This window comes from Tiliqua scincoides, chromosome 5 (assembly GCF_035046505.1).
Source record: "Tiliqua scincoides isolate rTilSci1 chromosome 5, rTilSci1.hap2, whole genome shotgun sequence".
NCBI lineage: Eukaryota > Metazoa > Chordata > Lepidosauria > Squamata > Scincidae > Tiliqua > Tiliqua scincoides.
The window spans coordinates 86,009,024-86,028,692 of NC_089825.1; the positions used below are offsets into that span (position 1 = coordinate 86,009,024).

The 19,669-nt window shown below is 45.7% G+C and overlaps 1 protein-coding gene and 1 pseudogene across 2 annotated transcripts in view; both read left to right on the top strand.

The window, feature by feature from the left end:
- LOC136651414 (inactive phospholipase C-like protein 2) overlaps positions 1-10,912 on the top strand; it is a 41,393-nt gene extending 30,481 nt beyond the window's left edge. For both annotated transcript variants that reach the window (XM_066627776.1, XM_066627775.1), the window contains 4 exons: positions 24-233; positions 1,876-1,951; positions 3,483-3,592; positions 9,068-10,912. In XM_066627776.1, the coding sequence (XP_066483873.1) occupies positions 24-233; positions 1,876-1,951; positions 3,483-3,592; positions 9,068-9,253 (582 nt within the window). In that variant the 3' untranslated portion in view covers positions 9,254-10,912. The remainder of the gene's footprint in view (positions 1-23; positions 234-1,875; positions 1,952-3,482; positions 3,593-9,067) is intronic.
- Positions 5,886-6,006, top strand: LOC136654829 (5S ribosomal RNA; annotated as a pseudogene).
- Positions 10,913-19,669: the final 8,757 nt, after the last annotated feature.

A 19,669-nucleotide genomic window follows, 5' to 3' on the forward strand; every position in this document is an offset into this window, starting at 1 on the left:
CCCACCTTTCTTTCTTCTCCCAGAATGCTCTGGTCTCCTTTAAGGAGTTGTGTGGCCTGACGCCGGCAGCCAACGTCAAGCAGTGCATCTTGAAGCTGGCCACATGGTTGCAGCCCAGCGAGAAGGAGAGCTCCCCGGCTGTCACTCTCAACCTGGGCGAAGAGTACCCCTCCATGGAGGCCCAGGGGCCCGTTCCGGAGCTGTTGCGGAAGGTTCTTGCTGCCTATGACACTGTGAGTGACATGATTGCAAGGGGGACTCTTGGCCTTTTTTGGTGAGCAGGGGCTTCGGCAAGGAGTTGCACCCAGTCCGATAATCTGCTTCGGCTTGATCTCAGCAAGTGGCAAACTCAGGGGTGAAAATCTCTGATACAGATCTCAAAAAGAGCACCCTGGTCTTAGTGCAGCCTGATTGGCACTTCCAGTATCAAATGGGATGCAGCCATTTAGATGGCAACCAATACCGGGCAAGTAAGATACCAATACTAGGTCACTGTTTTGTTTTGCTCTTGAGTTTTTTTCAAAGTTTGTACGCCTATGGACAGAATTTTTAACAGAATTCTTATACAGCATCTAATGTCTATTATTATTATTAGATTTTCGCACAGTCAGGGAGATGTTCTTGACTGATTTGTTTTATCCAGACTTCGAGTCTTTCCCAAGGACCTGGGGTGCCTGGTTTTATCCTTTTTTTGATGTTACAAATACCATTGCAAAATGTAAGCTCTTCCCAGTAAAGCTGCTTTTTGCCGTTGATTGGTGGTAATTTCTGTGGCTCCTGTGCTGTTCGGGTGCTCTTCAAGGTGTTTTGGAATAGCACCAAGGGCGCCAATCACCACTGGGATTACTTTGGTCTTCTTCTGCCACAGCCTCTCAAATTCTATTTATAAATCTTTGTATTTTGTTATTTTTTCCAGCTTTTTTTCTTCCACTCTGCTATCCCCTGGTATTGCTGTATCGATGATTTTGACTTGTTTTTCTTTCTTTTTGACTACAGTTGTGTCTGGTGTATTGTGTGATAGATGTTTGTCTGTCTATAGCTGGAAATCTCATAATCTTTTGGCATCTTCATTTTCAACTAGTTTTTCAATTTTATAGTCCCACCAGTTTCTGGCTGCAGGTAGCTTGTATTTTTTGCAGATGTTCCAATATATCATTGTTGCTACCTTGTCATGCCTTTGTTTGTAGTCTGTTTCTGCCGTCTTTTTACAGCTATTGTTGTTGTTGTTGTTGCTTGTGTCTGACAACCAAGGCCTATTCCTGATCCAGTGGTTGAGCTATGACTGGCCTGTGCCATTTCAGGCTTCAGGAAGTGTCTCTTATGATGAAATGCTCCTCTGTGCAGAAGATTTGTACATTTTGAGAAAATTAGCATTCCAGGGAGAAAACCTTCTCACTGATGTGCTAGTTGTCTACTTGTGGGCAGGGTGACCAGATACGATGGAGGACAGAGTGCCTATACTTTTAACCATTGTATAGAAGAGGGAATTTTGGCAGGTGTGGCTTTGTAAACCCTTCTATGTTTACATGTCTGTCCTCCATTGTATCTGGTCACCCTGCACGTGACACAGTTTCTGTATGGAACAGTTATCAGGCATGTTGTGCTGGCTCTCTCCTGCGCTCTGAAGTGGCACAGCCCAGACACAGATTTACCACCTGAGGTCCGGAGTAGTCCTGTAAAAAGTAGACCACCTAGAGAAAAGGCAGAGCATGAAGGGGCAGCTGACTCAGTGAGATGTACTCTGGAGTTGCTGCTGCAAGTGTTATGGTGGAAGTGGGGGAGGGATTGGTCCAAGAGCCTCCTGGAGGGCAGGATACTTTGTAAACTGCTTCTGCTCCACCCACTCACCACCCATCTCTCTGTTTTTCCCCCCAGATGATCCAGACAAGCCGAACGTTAATTGAGTCAGCTGATGCTGTTCACTCCAAGATTATTCAGGTGCAACAAGCAGGTAGGTGACAAGTGGCTCATTAACAAGGACATCCACTTCTCCCTTCTTCTGAGGACAAAAGCACACTGAGCTGCATGTAGCTGCAGATGAATGGATGAATGTCTGACTCCTTTAACCCAAAGTGTCCACTATCTATTACATTTTAGAATAGTTCATGCATTCCTGTACATCTCTTGGTTTCCTCTAAATTCGATGGCTGGTAGCTCAACATGTGAGCTGATTTGGTTGCACAGGGTTGACTTTAAGGTGATGCAAATGCCCTGTCTGTGATTGCCTATCACACTTGCAAATCTCCACTGGATGTTGCTAGTCGTCAAGTGTGTGTGTGTGTGTGTGTGAACCAGCTGCTTGTCGTAATCTGATCGCCAGAGCACTTCGTGATGTCTTGCATGGTTTAGCAACGCATCAAACACACCCCAGGTGGAATTTTCACATCTCCCAAAACACAGTGATGTTCAAAGGCAGGAGGAGGGAGGGTCAGTGGGAGAAAGAGTGCCTTGGATGAATTTCAAGGTCAATACCTATTTGTCTTGTGGTGGGGCAGAGCAAAATTCCTCTCTGAAACCCTGGAGAGTCTGTCAGTCAGAGCAGACCACACTCAGCTAGATGGAGCAGTGGTCTGGACTCAGGAGATGTCATCCCCATCTCCATTTGCATTATGGGAACTACAGCTTGCTAAGGCCACACATTTGACTTCAAATGTGACAAGTTAAGAAATCACAGGGCGAATCACCCTGTATTCACCCTGATTCACAGGGTGAATCACTGTTCAGCCCTCTGAACAGTTTGCTTGAATTTCCCAAGTGCATAATCTCATCCAGATGTTGGTCCCCTCAACTTCAGTGAAAGACATAGTACAAGACTAATTGCAGGGTCGTCTTTAAGCCAATTGGACCAATTGCTCTCAACTGGGCCCCGTGCCTAAGTGCCCCCCACACTAGTGTGAAAAGAAAAATAAAATTAATATTTTTCCTAACAGCCCAATCCTACGCATGTCTACGCAGAAGTAAGTCCCATTAGAGTCAATGGGGCTTACTCCCAGGAAAGTGTGGCTAGGACTGGGCTCTACATCATTTCGCAGTCACTAAAACAAGTGGCTTTATAACTGTTTTTCAAAGGTTATCTACACGGTTTGTTTGTCTACTTGTAGGCTTCCATGTATGCAATTTTACATTAAAATGTGCTTAGAGCCATTTGGTCCATTAGCACGCATGGACTTTTTAAGCACACATTCTGATTGTTTTCCATTCTACCATAGAGATGCAAAGTCTATAATAAATTTTATTTAGATTTCTAAGATTCTATAGACCTTGGCTATGAACATGGGGCCCTGCAAAAATGTTAACAGTTGGGCCCTGCAGCTCTTAAGGCTGACCCCGACTAACCATCAGGCCATTCTCTTGACCTTGTGTGTGTGTGTGTGGGGGGGGGGAATACTGTGTCACCATGCTTGGTGATGAAGTCCTGGCAGGGGGTGGCAGACCTTTGAGGCTTTCCACTTTGTCTTGCCTCCCCTCCCCGCTGTCTCCAGGGATGGGCTTTCACAAGGAGCTGCACCGACTGGAGGCAAAGGAAGGTCTGAAAGGGCGGAAGCTGCAGAAGGCTCTGGAGAGTTTTGCCTGGAACATCACTGTCCTCAAGGTAACTTAAAAACAGCATTTATTGTGATCTTTAATATTGGTTTGATGGTTTTTGTAACCTGGTCCCAGGGCAAGACGCTCAGTGCCAGAGCTCAGCCAAAGGAAATCAGAGCAAAAACGCAAGTGTTTCTGGGCATGCACAGAATCTCTTTCCCTTGCCTTTGAAGGAGCGCAATCAGCATTTACATCTATGGGCAGAAGTGTTTGAAAATGGTGTGATTTACTTTACTCAGAAGTAAACCCATTGTATTTAGTAGGTTTACATCTTAAGTCTTATCTTACTTACCAGAAATAAACACCTCTACCTATGGGATCAATGGTATAACTTAGTGGCTGAGAAACTGAGCCTTGAATCAGGAACTGCCTGGTTCTAATTTCAGCTGTGAACTCACCAGTCAAACCAGACCCTCTCAACCTCCCCCCTTCCATCTGCAATATGGGAGTAATAATGCTACCCTACTTTTTAGGACTAATGCCAGAACACACCTTACAGCTGCCATTGGGATGCTTTTGAACATGACCTCCCTCTGGCAAGCAACCAGTAATATCAGGAAAGACTTGCCACATAGATCCTGGTTTCCACATCCCCTCCTATTCCATGTCCCTGGCACCTGTTGGATGGGACAGGGACACTTGCAACAAGAGGGTGGGTGTTACAGGGATAAATGGTTGGCCACCTTCAGTCTCGAAAGACTATGGTATAAGCCTACAGCACCTGGTATTCCCAAGCGGTCTCCCATCCAAGTACTAACCAGGCCTGACCCTGCTTAGCTTCCGAGATCAGACGAGATCAGGCATGTGCAGGTTACAGGGATATGTCGTTCTGAATTGGCTGAACGAGGATCATTCTTCACAAGGAGGCAAACTTCACCTTCCCCTCCTGAACCAGCTCTAGCTTGGAGGCAGATGGCACAGTTAAAGAGGGACCTCCCAAGGTGGGAGGCCATGCCTGTGTTCACATTTGCACTCACTGCTCCTGGCCTGGCCTTTGCCCTCTCGGAGCTGCCCTTTGGAATGCTTGGATGCTCTCTTGCTTTATTCCAACCACCCACCTTCTTTGGGGGACACAAACCCTGCTTGATTAGTCCCAGTGGCAGCTCCTCCTTACACACTACCTGAGAGGTGAGCGTTTGGGGCTGAGAAGGACGGTCTCCAGAGCTGTGTTTTGGGTTTGGAGCATTCTTGCACTTTCTCAATGGGGCTGCCTACCAGGCTGAATCCAGCATTTTGCTTCCTGCCAGTGTTCTCTTCGAGCCAGGAGAATTGCTTTGGAATCTGGTGGCCCATCCATGGAATGGGTGAAGTAGTACGAAATTGAACGTGCTTTGAACGTGTGAAAAGTGCCTTCCTTTGCCACCACAGACACATATACCATTTGGGTCGGGAAAAAGTTGCCAAGGACAAATTATGCATTTTGTTTCTGTCCACTTTTCTTCCAATCAGGGTCCCAAGGCAGCATATACAGAGTTCCCAAGTGGTCTCCTATTCAGGCACTGACCAGGCTTAGACCTGCTCACCATAGTTTCAGCAAGGTAGCTGCAGCATATGGCCTCTGTCCATGTCCTGGGACCCACCTCGGATGAGGTGAATTCCAGGCCAGTTTGAGCCCCAGCACTTCCCATTTTGTACAGCCTGTCCCATTACAGCCCGTCCACCCTGGCTTTTGCCAGAACGGAAAGCCGCAACACTTATGTGGCAAGCAAATGCTGCCACCTAGTGGACACTGTGTGTCAGTTTATTTTTGTTTGCAGTAAACTTGCTTTTCGAAAAACAGACATGGGTTTTTGGGAGCCTGTGATTTCAGGGGATGAAATAGTTGGGGCCCCTGTGGTTTCAGGGGATGCTAATATCTTCTCTACAAGTTGAACCTTTGTTGCTGTTTTCTCCAGCATTCAAGCTGGGTTTGAAATTGCTACTTGAATACAGCTTTCCTTTCGAATAGTTCCTGGATGGTCAAGGTAGTGTATGTGTAAAATACAATAAACTAAATCAGTGGTTCTCAAACTTTTAGCACTGGGACCCACTTTTTAGAATGAGAATCTGTCAGGACCCACCAGATGTGGTGTCGTAACCGGAAGTGACATCAACAAGCAGGAAACTTTTTAGCAATCCTAGGCTGCAATCCTGTCCGCACTAATCCAGGAGTATGTCCCATTGACTATCATTGTTACATAGTAGCCTGTTAAAAGTACAGATCTTTCACATTTCCCCAAATGCAGTCACATACCATGGTAGCATCAACTCTGATATATTAAAAATAAAATATTGACATGATGGGGACCCACCTGAAATTGGCTTGCGACCCACTGTTACCCTGCACATGCCCAATCTCATCTGATCTTGGAAGCCAAGCAGGGTCAGGCCTGGTTAGTACTTGGATGGGAGACCGCCTGAGAATACTGGGTGCTGTAGGCTTATACCATAGTCTTTCGAGACTGAAGGTTGCCAACCATCTCCACCTAGCAGGTCCCAACCCACAGTTTGAGAAACACTGAACTAAATAATTTGCTGCAAGGGTGGCATTCAGGGGTGGCCAGATTGAGCAGCTAGTCACAGTGAATAGTACTGGGTTAAGACGGACCATTATGGCAAGGCAGCATATGTTCAGTGATGCTCCTAAATCTGTCTCCATAAAGGCCTGCCTATGATAGGATTGACCTTGAGTGCAGATGAAAGGAACATACCCTCTTCCCTTTCTATCACAGCTGGGCAGTTTTTCTTCAGTATTTTTAAAGGATGTTAACTTTTAGGAAAATGTTTTGAAGGACAGGTCCTTCCCCCCCATCCCCGCTTCAGAATTCTCATAGCTCTTTGGTTGGTTCAAAATGCGGCTGTCCTGTTCTTGCCCAGGCATCAGGCTCAAGTACCAGTTGTACAAGACCTCTGCAGTTTTCCAGCTAGTTTCTGAACTCAGTTCAAGGTGCTGGTTCTTAGCCTGTGCCCTGATTATTTCATCAGGCTTTAAAGGTACCTTGCACCTCCTCCTATATGAACCCCTTCACATCAGGCCCTGGTGAGTTCCTACTCCACCCATTCCCCCATCTGAAGTTAACAGAACTCTAACCATTTAAACACAAGAAAGACTACCCCCATTTCCCCCACCATATGAAGAACTTTTTTTTTCTTTTATTAAATTTTTTTTCCTGTGTAGGGTGTGAACTACACACACACACACACACACACACACACACACACACACACCTATTTCAAAAAAATTAAGATGCAGGGGGAGAAGCTATCTATCCCGGAGCATGACACTTCCCCAGTCATTGTGTCTGATCATTTGTCTTGCTCTCAGTGCAGGATCCGGCCTTGAGCAATTGGTGTGCTAAAGACAGGGAAGCGCTCTTATCACTTTGCTAAAATTATCATCTGTACACAGCTTGTGAGTGGGAGGAAAAGAGATTATTCAGGCCATCTGTAGTCTAAATGTAATCCAGGTTGGAGGTTTAATTGTCTTGCTTTCCCCCAAAGCACCCTGGGAGCTGTAGTTTGGTGAGGATGCAAGAATCAAATTTCTGGGTCCTTCATATAAAGCCGAGTCAGGTCATGACTAATACTGAGTCATGGGTCCATCTGGTCCTGTGCTGTCATTTTACCCAGCAGTGGCTCTCTTGAGAGAGTTTTTCCTAACCCTGGGAAACAGATTGAACTGGGGACCTATGTTCCATCACTGAGTTACAGCCTTTCCCCTATTTCTGTTTATAAACTTATAATGCTGCCTTCCAGTGAGTCAGCTTGCCAAACCTTCCATCCCAATATTTCCAAAATATTTGAAAGCTAGGCTCACACTTTACAGTCCCTGCAGGAAAAACGAGGAGGTGTGGAAAGAACTGAGGGACTTAAAGAGTGGGACTGTGTGATATTCTTTTGATGACTTTGGGAGAACAGTCCACAACAAGTGTCATAGAATATCTATGGAACAATTAAAATAGCTGAGGGTGTTTTGCTTTACACAGTAATGCAATATAAAAAGCTCAGTTTTGTTCAATATAAAAGACTTCTCCGTAGCATATATTGTGAATGGTTTTTCATCTCCATGGTGAAAGCTCTCACTTTAAAAATATCCTTCATTTATTTTGAATGCTTTCCCCCCCATCTCCATGGAGAAAGTTCTCTCTTTAAAAATAAACTCTGTCTGTCTGTCTGTCTGTCTGTCTGTCTGTCTGTCTGTCTGTCTGTCTGTCTGTCTGTCATGTTTTTAGTCTACTCTCCTGTATTCGTATAATGCTGAAATGAAAGACCATTGGACAATTTGGAAACTGGATCAAATTTAGCCTTAATATTAACAGTGTCTTTGCATTAAATTGATAGATTAGGTTCCACTGTGACTGTAGTGTAAGAAAGGTTTTTTAACCTGGTCGTTCAGAATTCACTACCAAAAGGGAAAACATGCAAATTAGGAGTGTGGCAGCACTTGCAAAATGGCTGCCGGTGGTGCCGTGATCTTGATCTGGATTAGCCCCCACCCCAACAGCTGCTGTTTGCTCTGGAAGAGAAGATCCCATTGGACCCAATGGTAGCATCCATCCTAAGGCATCCTGGAGGGATGGCAATCTTGACAGCAAAGTCCTTTCTCCCTCCCCCCATACCAGGGTATAGATCTGATTGCACACATACCCTCTGTTGGTACTATTTACCAAACAGAAATCCCTTTGTACACCAGGGCCTAAACATGCATTTAAAGGAATGTATAGTTTGGCTGCTAGATGGAAGTTTTTCAAATCTGTCATGAGGACTCACAACAGGAGAGGAAACTGAGCGCTTTCCACATGCGCTGCCTCCGACGCATCCTTGGCATCACCTGGCAGGACAAAGTTCCAAACAACACAGTCCTGGAACGTGCTGGAATCCCTAGCATGTATTCACTGCTGAAACAGAGACGCCTGCGTTGGCTTGGTCATGTCGTGAGAATGGATGATGGCCGGATCCCAAAGGATCTCCTCTATGGAGAACTCGTGCAAGGAAAGCGCCCTACAGGCAGACCACAGCTGCGATACAAGGACATCTGCAAGAGGGATCTGAAGGCCTTAGGGATGGACCTCAACAAGTGGGAAACCCTGGCCTCTGAGCGGCCCGCTTGGAGGCAGGCTGTGCAGCATGGCCTTTCCCAGTTTGAAGAGACACTTTGCCAACAGTCTGAGGCTAAGAGGCAAAGAAGGAAGGCCCATAGCCAGGGAGACAGACCAGGGACAGACTGCACTTGCTCCCGGTGTGGAAGGGATTGTCACTCCCGGATTGGCCTTTTCAGCCACACTAGACGCTGTGCCAGAACCGCCTTTCAGAGCGCGATACCATAGTCTTTCGAGACTGAAGGTTGCCAATACAATACATGAGGACTAGAAACTTGTTTTTAAAATGGAGAATGATTAGGGGCTGAAATGTACAAGCATTTCCACACTGGTTGCCTGCTGGACCGTTTGATTTTTCTTTCCATGAACCTTTATTGACTCTTCAATTCTTTCTCCATCCACAGGGCCAGGCCGACCTTCTCAAACACTCTAAGGCAGAGGCGCTAGACACCCTGTGGCAGATCCACAATGCTGCACAGTCATGTGGCATTGGGCGGAATGGAGCTGCCTCTCCCGACCTCTTCCGCAGCCGAGCTGTTCTCGATCCCATCCTGGAAACGGAAGGAGGCAGCGACACAGGGTCTTGCTGACTCGGAATGAACAAGACTGGAGTAGGGACACTTAATGGACACAGTGGGTGCCATACAGAGACTATGAAATGTGGTGAATTTTTTTTTTTTTTAAGAGACATGAAGCACAATGTTGTCTTCAGTGTGGGAGGTGAATGAGAGTGAACGTATCAATTGTCAAGTATTTGCGTGAGAGACAGCTGGGGGTGTCCTTATAGCAAGATAAAGTGGCTACCTCAGAGGGCAGATTCTGGAAGTGTGGCAGAGTGGGAAACAGTGGGCTTTGGCCCCTGGTGCGCAGCCTGTGAGAAAATTCTCCAGCCCAAGCCCTACTGAAGCAAACAAGAACCTTTGTGTTGTTACACAGTCTTCTTCCATTTCAATCAAATTGAGAACAGGGAAAGTGGTGGAAGAGAGTGAGAAGCAGCAAAGCCAATCTGTAGCCAGTCAAAGCAGATCTCCCAGTTGCATGGGCTAGGACACAAGCTTGACCTGGAAGCTTTTATAGGGGATAGGGAGTATCAGCTGATCTGATCTGCCCTGTAAGGGGCTTCCTTGGCTAGTCTGCTTGTAGTTCCTTGCTTTGGGAGAGAACAGGGTGGTTGTATCTTCTCCTGACAATCTCAAGTTCCTGGTTCAAGAGCTGCTGCAGAGTTGAACCTTGTAGTGGGGAACTTCCTGATGGGCAGTGGCCTGTGTTAAGTAGTAGGATATTGCTGGGGATTTTGTGGGTCAGCCCTGATTAACAGCCCTTCTCTCTCTCTCTCTCTCTCTCTCTCTCTCTCTCTCTCTCTCTCTCTCTGCGCGAAATACAATTTAATTCACCAGAAGGGGAAGACCCAAGCTGTAAACTTGGACATGCTGGCATTAGTATTCCTGGGCTAAAAAAGAGAGCATTGGAACAGCAAGGCAAGGGTTGGTAATCTCTCATCTGCCCCAGGAAAGCCTTTGTCCCAGAGCAGTGATGGAGGAGGAAAGGGGCTAATGGAAAGCATTCCCATGTTTCCTGTACTCCTTCTTGCCCTTTTGCCAGTGGTTCCCAAACTTTTTCAAGTGGTGGCTCCTTTGACCTACTGGGCCATTAGCCATGGCTCCTCATTAGGACTACAATCCTATACACTGTTTAGGTGGCAGCTTCCCTGTCTGGTTTCCATGGTTGCCCAGGGAGCCACGGCTCACATTTTGGGAACTACCGCCTTATGCCATTAGGCTCCTAATTAGAACAGAAGTGAATTCAGAGAAGGTGAGAGAACTTCAAATTTTCCTAATTACATTTTGTTTGTAAAGTTTTAACATTTGCGTTCTGCTAATTGAAATTGTTCAGGCTATTGTTCCAAAAATGGAATAGTGTTGGATTTGATACCTGATTTTGGAAAGAAATGAAGTAAGAAAAATGGACTGTATACTTTTGAATCTGGCAAGTTCATACTTCGTCATGAAATGTAAGATTTAGGCTTTCAAGGTAGTCCCTCAGAATGAAAGATCAAATTTGAACTTGTTGATGTTTGGCATTTCACACCCTAAGTTTTTTCCAAGTTCTGAATCTGTGTGAACATTTCATTTCGGTGACGTGAACTGCTTTTCATCTCCCTTTCTTAATTCTGGGGTGGGATTGAGAGGCGAGCTTGTGACTGGTTCCTGCTCCCATCCTGCCTGACTGGGAGACTTGTTCTGGAAAAGGGCTGGATTCCATTGACAATAAAGCCTGGGCTTCTTCTCTTTCACATTTTCCGTCTCCTTGATCATGCCAATCTCTCTCATCTCGGTATCAGAATCCTGCATCCGCACCATAAAATTAAACCAAGTAAGAACCTGCTTAAACCAGTCATGAATCCTAACCAAGGAATGATAGGAATTTTGATTCTGCAAAGGAGTTCAAGATCTCTAATGAGAAAACACCCTCCACTTTTCCAAAATTACAGATTCAGAGGTTCTCTGAAAGTCTTGTCTGTCGTTCAGCTGGTTTCAGAATGGTTTGCAGTTAGATCACTGGTCTTCAAACTGTGTTCTGGGGAACTCGAGGGTTTAAGAACATAAGAACAGCCCCACTGGATCAGGCCATAGGCCCATCTAGTCCAGCTTCCTGTATCTCACAGCGGCCCACCAAATGCCCCAAGGAGCACACCAGATAACAAGAGACCTGCATCCTGGTGCCCTCCCTTGCATCTGGCATTCTGACATAACCCATTTCTAAAATCAGAAGGCTGCGCATACACATCATGGCTTGTACCCCGTAATGGATTTTTCCTCCAGAAACGTGTCCAATCCCCTTTTAAAGGCGTCCAGGCCAGTCGCCATCACCACAACAGGCAGTGCTGCTGATGCCATTTTTTTGTTTTGAGTCTCAGGCTTGCATAGGTTGAACAAAAACCTGGTCTAAGGTTCTTCAATTCTGTTGGAGATTTTGGTTTTGGACCAAGCCTCCCCCCACCCCCAGACTTCAATGGACCTCCTCAGTCTTCCACCCATTTTTCTGTTCTTCCCTGCCACACTGCCTCTCTGCCTTGCCTCACCTTGCTTCCTCTTTATGCCCCTTCACCTGTCAAAACTGAATGTACTGTGTCACTGTTATACCCAACATGTCTTTTTCAGTTGACTGGAAGGATAGAAGAGACAGAATAACATAGCAGCAGTGCATGTTAATTTGCCAGGCTACGACTAGGTGGAAAGAGAAGAGACAGGCCCCTCTTGCCCACTAGACTCTTGAATGTGGGCTGCATATTGCGCGTTGAAATTTGAGGTGGGTCCCAGCTCTTTATAAGCTGAAGACAACTGTTCTGAAGCTTATTGAGGTTCCTCAATGGGGTTCCTCCAGCTTTGCCTTTCAAGCTCATCCACCACCGCCAATCAGCCCTACCACTGTACATGGCAAAGGGAGTGTTTCTTGTGTTCAAGTTTACAGTCAGTGTTCAACAATGAGGCCCAGTGGGCCCAGTCAGTGTCCAGTTTGAATTGAATGGGCGCCACATAATTCTTTGCAATATGCTGACATTCCCTGGCAAGATGTTCAAGGTTCCTCCACAGCTGCATCAGTATGGAAAAAGTTTCCTAAGGGTAGAAAGTCTGAAAAGCCCTAGTTTAGAGGCTTTGTGAACTATTTCCACCCCTGACTCAAAGTGTGATCTGATTTGTCAGCAACAGACACCTGAGGGGGGACATGATTGAGACATACAAAATTATGCAGGGGATGGACAGAGTGGCTAGGGAGATGCTCTTTACACTCTCACATAACACCAGAACCAGGGGACATCCACTAAAATTGAGTGTTGGGAGAGTTAGAACAGACAAAAGAAAGTATTTCTTTACTCAGCGTGTGGTTGGTCTGTGGAACTCTTTGCCACAGGAGGTGTGTGATGGCGACTGGCCTAGACGCCTTTAAAAGGGGATTGGGCAAGTTTCTGGAGGAAAAATCCATTATGGGGTACAAGCCATGATGTGTATGCGCTACCTCCTGATTTTAGAAATGGGTTATGTCAGAATGCCAGATGCAAGGGAGGGCACCAGGATGCAGGTCTCTTGTTATCTGGTTTGCTCCTTGGGGCATTTGGTGGGCCGCTGTGAGATACAGGAAGCTGGACTAGATGGGCCTATGGCCTGATCCAGTGCGGCTGTTCTTATGTTCTTATGTTAGGCTTCAAACATGGATTACCACCAAATAGATATAAAGCATAGGATCAGAAGCAATTTCATGTTGAAAGGGTGGGCAGAAGAGACCTACTGACCTCTCTTCCTCCTCAAATCCCTTCTCCTCCTGGCTGTTTTCCTCTCAGCTGGGCTGCAATTCCAAAAGCAAACAGAACCAGGCCAAGGCCTCTCTGTGCCTGAGCCAGTATGCCAAATACTGCCCCTTAACCCGATGGCATGCCAGTCCTCCCCCCCCCCCCACTCCTCCATCCATTTGAAAAGGAAGAGGAGAATGATGCAAAGAGAAAGTGTGAAGGAGAGTAGTGGACTAGAGTGTCTCCCTGCTCTGGTGGGAGGAAAACATGGAGTTGCGAAGGCGGGTGGACAAAGGTGGGCTCTACCTTAGACTCTAACTGCTACATGAGTTAACAGGCTCAGCCTCACAGATGGGCCAGCCCTAGAAGCAAGTTATTTATGGAGGAGCAAGCATGTAATGCCTCCTTTAAATTGTCCTTTCACCCTCATCACACACACAGACACCACTTTCTGTTTCAGCATAATATATTCAGCACAACCCTCCCCCATCGTCATCCTATCACCAAATATTCAGCCTCTAGGGCAGCCTAGATACCTGCAGAGACAAGCCAATTCCATTTGAATATGGTTTATAGTGGGGGGGGGAAGCTTTAGATGTTTTCTATTGAATAGGTTTGAACCCCACTTTTCGACCAGAGCAGCTCACTACTTGATCAAACACTGTGTGTCTATTGAAACCTTTACACTTGGAGATGAGTCCTGCAAGATGAGGGGGTCAGTCATTGTCCTCTTTGCCTGTCTCCCACTGTCTCTTGGATTCCTTTTTACAGAGCAGTTGGTCTTAAGTGGTCCTTCAAGATCTTAGGTTCTTAGGTGGTCTTAGATGATGCAGGAGGGGACCGTCTAGCTGCAGTGAGAGCAGCTGTCTTTTGTTGTCGCTCTACGTCCCATTGCTATGTTGTCACTTTAACACAGTGGTTCCCAAACTTTTGTGAGTTGCTGTTTTTGTTGCTGTCTGCGGCCGTGGGCAGTATGTTCTCTGCCATCTCTGGTGGTCTATGGGGAGCCTTGTTCGGCAAGATGCTGGCAGCGACGGAAGGCAATCTTTTTTCCCCCCTGAGACTTTGTGGACCACTTCTCAGGGTTTGTAGACCATCTGTGGTCCCCAGACCACAGATTGGAAGCCAGTGCTTTAAAACAACCATAAAGAGCAGCAATAACAAAAGCCCATGCACCATCTAGTACAGTAATATCTAAGCCATAATCTGAGCAGCATTCAGGTTTTCCATAGGCATTGCCCTCTTTCAGCAATAGGAGCAGGTGTCAATAGGTCAATAGGAGCAGGTGTCTGATGGAGTCTTTGCCTGCTGCTTCCTTTGTCTTCTCATAGGGCGCTCTGTGGACAGGGCTACCTAGAAGGGGATTGCCGCTGTTTCATTTTTATCCTGGCAGGGTGCCTGCTTCTTTAACAGCAGCTGGACACAGATAAATTTAGTGGGTGAATCTCTAAACCAGCAAGAGCTCCACCTGCTCCATCTCTAGCTTTTCCTGGCATCTGAGATTGAGGGCCCAATCCTATCCAACTTTCCAGCAATGGTGTAGCCGCAATGTAGCCCTGAGGTAAGGGATCAAATATTCCCTTGACAAACCCTTTGTGACTGCAGCCCCACTTCAGGATGTAGCACGTGCCTCATTGGCATGGTTGCACCGGCACTGGAAAATTGGATAGGGTTGGGCCCCTCACTCACTAAAAGTACAGAAGGAGAAATAGTTAAAACAGAAAAGCAAGTGCTCAGCTTACACAGTATTTATCATGCGCATATAACCACTTTTTACATGCACATAAGACAAAGACTGTAAAGTTGGCAAGTTGATGATCTGAGCCCTGAGTTGTGGTAAGATCCCCACACTATTTGACAGGATGCTACAGGTGATCAACCTGCCAGGTAGTTTGGTCATGGGATGGGGGGAATCTAAATGGGTTAATTAAACAGACCAGCTCAGCAATTTTCAACCTGTGTGCTGTGGCACACTGGCATGTCACAAATGGTCTGCGGATATTCCGCAGATGTTTGAGGGGTGGCCATTTATTCTGAGGAGTAATTGGGAGGTGTGAACCCCCTACCAGAAGTGCAATGTGCTTTGTTAGTTGTCAAAAAACTGATGGTGTGCCTTGACAATTTTAGCACCTTGTTGGTGTGCTGTGAGATGAAAAAGATTGAAAGTAGCTGGACTAGCTGCTTTCCACCGCACACTGGGGCAATAAATGATTGTGTGTATTCTCACATTTTCAAGCATCTACTGGGGATTACGGTGGGGCCCATCAAACTTAACAATGAGAAAACACTTTCAGGTACTGGAAGTTCTCCTATCCTTTTTATGGAGGAGGAGGGTTGAGTTATTTGTAAATTGCCCTTGTTTCAGAATCTTCCTTTTCCATGGAACCAGTGCCAACGTTTCTTCTTGGCAGAGCTCAAGATGCCTTCAAATGCTGCTTCACATTCTGAAATTCAACAGATGCAACTTCCTCTGCATGGTAAAGAATGGGAGGCTAATTTTTTACCTGCCACCAGAACCCTCACCTAAACAATGTATGGTAGCGATATATAAAAACGATCCATTGCGTTGCATGGAAAGGTGTGAAAACTCATCAACACCTCTGGATCTTTCAGAGACCGACCTCATTAGATGTGAAACTCATTTTGTGTGTTTGTGATTTTATGCATATTCTGAGTTGTCACCAGACATTCCAGTTCTCCCATCTTTACTCAGAGACTTCGGGCATTTGCATAAAAGCATTTGTACATGGAATGCCCCAGGATGGGCTGCTTATTAGCTACTTTATCCCTGCATCCTCTCATTGTGCCAAACCATTATCACATCCCATCACCCTACCTTTCCCAATTTCTTCTCCTACTCTGTCTTTGCTTGTTGTTCTCTAACCTCTCCATCGTCGTCCCATAGGGACAGATGCCCCTCGGCTCCTGCCGGCCTTCCCCCAGGGGAAGTACTGGCAGGTGTGGGCTGCATGCTTGTATGACTGGCAACTCAATCCTACAATCCTAGGTTACAAAAGAAATCCTGACTTTCACTACATGTGTTCCTCAAGCAGGTGAGAGTTTGTTTCTTCATTGGTTACATCATTCTGAAAACTGGGGGGGGGGAGGGGAAACCAACAGTATGTTGAACACATGCACACACATATATAAGTAAAAATAATGCTCTCCCTGAGCCACACTCCCCATGTGTACATTGTTTGCCTGCAATGACAAATCCTATACCGAGAGACCCAGTGTTTCACATCATGCTGAAGTTCTCTTTATGTGTACAGAGTTTGTCACTGCAGACTGATACTGCAGTGTTGAGGTTTTGAGAGCATATCAGCCTGGGATTTTGAGAGCACACTGGTACAGGGATGAGGCATGCTCTCATCCCCCCTCCATTGTGTGGACAACATCTATGCGATTGAAATGAGTCTTTTGACTTCATCTTCTCTGAGTTTAATTTCTAGTCTGGTGTTCCTAATTAGAGATGGTGGATTTTAAAACAAGGGATTTCAGTACAAGGTACAGATGTTTTCAATTCACAAAAAACCAATTCTTAATGTTGTTACTTTACCATTCAGCCGCCAGACTGACATCTGGGTGCGTGTGTTTTTCTAAGCAGCCCTTAAAGTTGAATTTCCACCTGCAAACTTCGGGTGTTTGCTCTGTTTTGATTATGTGAAACATTTTAACACTCCAACCCATCCTCCCCAGAGATAGGATCAGAAAAGAGGAAGCATGCCTTTGTACACTGTCTCTTGGAGACCAGCCAAGACATCTACCTGCCTTTGTCTGTGCATGAGAGGAGGTAGGACTCTGTGCGTTTGATAATAGGGATGATATGGAGATTTTGTCCCTCAGATAAACCTCAGCTTATAGTGTTAGGGCCCCCTCTCTCAGCTCTTTCTAAAGTGCCATGTGCCACTGTGGGAATGTGCCAATTCCATGTGCCAGGGTCTAGTGACTAAAAGGCCACTGCTTACTTTTCAGTCTGTATTTTAAAGATAATTAGCCTAATGGGTGCATGTGAACAAGTACGGCCCGTCTCATTATCTCCTCCTAGACGCCGGCTTTTGTGGCTGGCAAGTGGCTTCCTCACTCCTCAGACAGTGGTAGGTTCGTTAGCAGAGAGAAAATGACAAAGGCAGGTAGATGTCTTGGCTGGTCTCCAAGAGACGGTGTACAAAGGCATGCTTCCTCTTTTCTGATCCTATCTCTGGGGAGGATGGGTTGGAGTGCTATTTTTGGTACCGCCACTGAGAGGAGGGGTCACGTACTGGAACAAGCCTGATGCCTGCTCTGAGACTAACCCTATAAATTAGCCACCTCCCCAGGCATTTGCTTAGAGCATTGCCCTTGGAAGGCCATGACACAAGCCCACCTGCAGGCTTGAGGACACCCAAGACTATGGAGAGCCACAATATTAAGGTAACAGTCATGTCCCTTTCTAGTTGGGGTCAGGGGATGGCATAATGCTGGATTGGTGTTATGGAGCTAGGCTCTGGGAAAACTTCCAGAAGATAACTTGAAGATAGAGAAGGTGCACTAACGAATATAGCTAGAAAAGGAGATATATGATGCAGATGAAAAGAATAAGTGACAGAACCATTGTGTCACTGGACAACTGTATCCTGGTCAAATGCACCCCAATACTGGATATTTGCATCCATTCTTTTTGTGTCCCAGACATTTGCGTCCCAATATATGTATACAGTATATATATTGCATGTACTTTTCAATTTTTAAAACTCAAAGGTAGGGCTAGAGTTGGGACTGGGATAAGAGGTTTAGAATATACTCATATATTATGGGGTTTGTTGCCCAGTAATAGTTTGTTTGTTACCCAGTTATAGTGGGATGTAAATGACAGGGACACATAATACTAATACTAATAGATGTGAATGTTCAAGGATGCATTTGACCAGGACACAATTATCCAGGATGCAAATACCCTAGTATCAAAAAAATACTATCAGAAGACTCAGGTAAATTAAGGATATGACAATTTCTGAGTAGCACAAAGGTCTTCATCAGGCAGACGAATATTGTGAAACTCAAAAACTTGCATAAACCTAACAGTGCAATGAAAGATATAATCTTCTCTACTTTGCACTGTCTTTGCAGTTCTTGTGATTCCCCCCCCCCGCCCCCGGTCTGTTGCTGGCAGCAGGATACGGGGCCTAGCAAGGAGCACAGAAGCAATGTCATGGCTGTCCAGAGAGCTTCTGAGCTAAGAGAGAAAGGATGGAAGAGAGAAGGAAAGGTTCAAGTTGTACAAATGAGTAGTGCAGGGGTGCTCACACTTTTTTGGCTCGAGAGCTACTTTGAAATCCAGCAAGGCCCGGAGATCTACCAGGGGGGAAGGAAGCATCTGACAGACACCCCCTTTAATGTATGGAGCCCCTGCTGGAGTCTAGTCAGTTTCGTCAGTTTTGTTGCTGCATGCCTGAAGAGCAGCTAAAGTGTCAGTTTCAGTGTCAGTTTAGTGTCAGCAAAATATGTCAGTTTCCTCTAGTCACTAGACGAAACTGACATATTAACAGTTTGGAGAGACAGGGCTCCGCGATCTACTCATTTTGCCTCGCCATCTACCGGTAGATCGCGATCCACCTATTGAGCACCCCTGGAGTAGTGGGAATGTCATAGGGAGAGAGAAAATGGGAATGAAGGAAAGTGAATCAGGATGATTTAGAAAAGCCTTTGCAAGCCTTGAGAATGGACTTGCAGAGGAGACAGACTGAACTAACTTCACAAAGAAGTAGAATCGGTTACCTGTAAAGGCAGAAGCAAGAGGGATGGGCAACAAAATGAACCAGCAGCAAATGAGAATATACAGAACAGGTGAAAGGAACGGTGTAATAAGAGGCAAGGAAATACAAACTTCTTCATTGGATCAGACCAAAGGTTCATCTGATCTAGCACTGTGTCCCCAACAGTGACAAAAGTGCCCCCATAAGTGACTAAAGCCCTGTCCTGGCACAGTGAGGTATAGTGCCTCTGAACTTGGAGGCTCCATAGGTATCATAATAGCCATTGACAGACAGTGATCATCCATGAATTTATCTAATTCTTTGAAAAAAAAAGCATCTAGCATTTTTAATGGAGTTGAATTACATCCATGCATTAGGCACTGCAGGAAGTATTTTGTTTCATCTGTCCTGAATTGATGCCAGTCAGTTTCACCAGGTGATACTGCTCCCCCATGCTTTTGTATTCTGGAATTAAAAAAAAAACTCACTCTCCAGACCGCTCATCAAGTGACAATGCCCATCTGCAGTTCAAACGCTTTCAGCTTTCCTTCTAGAGAAAGCGCCCTGATCATTTCAGCTGATCTTTTTCAGGGAAATAATAATGACCCCTTTGAGACAGTATTCTAATTGTGCCCACATTAGCACTGTGATCTGTGCCTCTTTATTTTAAATTCATTTTCTAATTACTCTTAAAACACAATCTGCTTCCCCTCCCCCTTTCACTGCCATGTTGACATTTTCAGTAAACTTTCCACTACCATCCTGAGATCTCTTTCCTGAAAAGCCAGAGCCAATTTTGTTCCCTTCAATGTATACGTATTAAGTCTGGATTCCTTCCTTCCTTTTTCACTTATGGTTTTAAACTTGCATTTAAAATCATTTGCTATTTCATTGCCCTTTAACTCACTTTGGAGAAATCTTTGTGCTGCTCTCAGTTTGACCGCTTTCGGGTTTCACCATCCTGAATACGGTCATATCTGCAA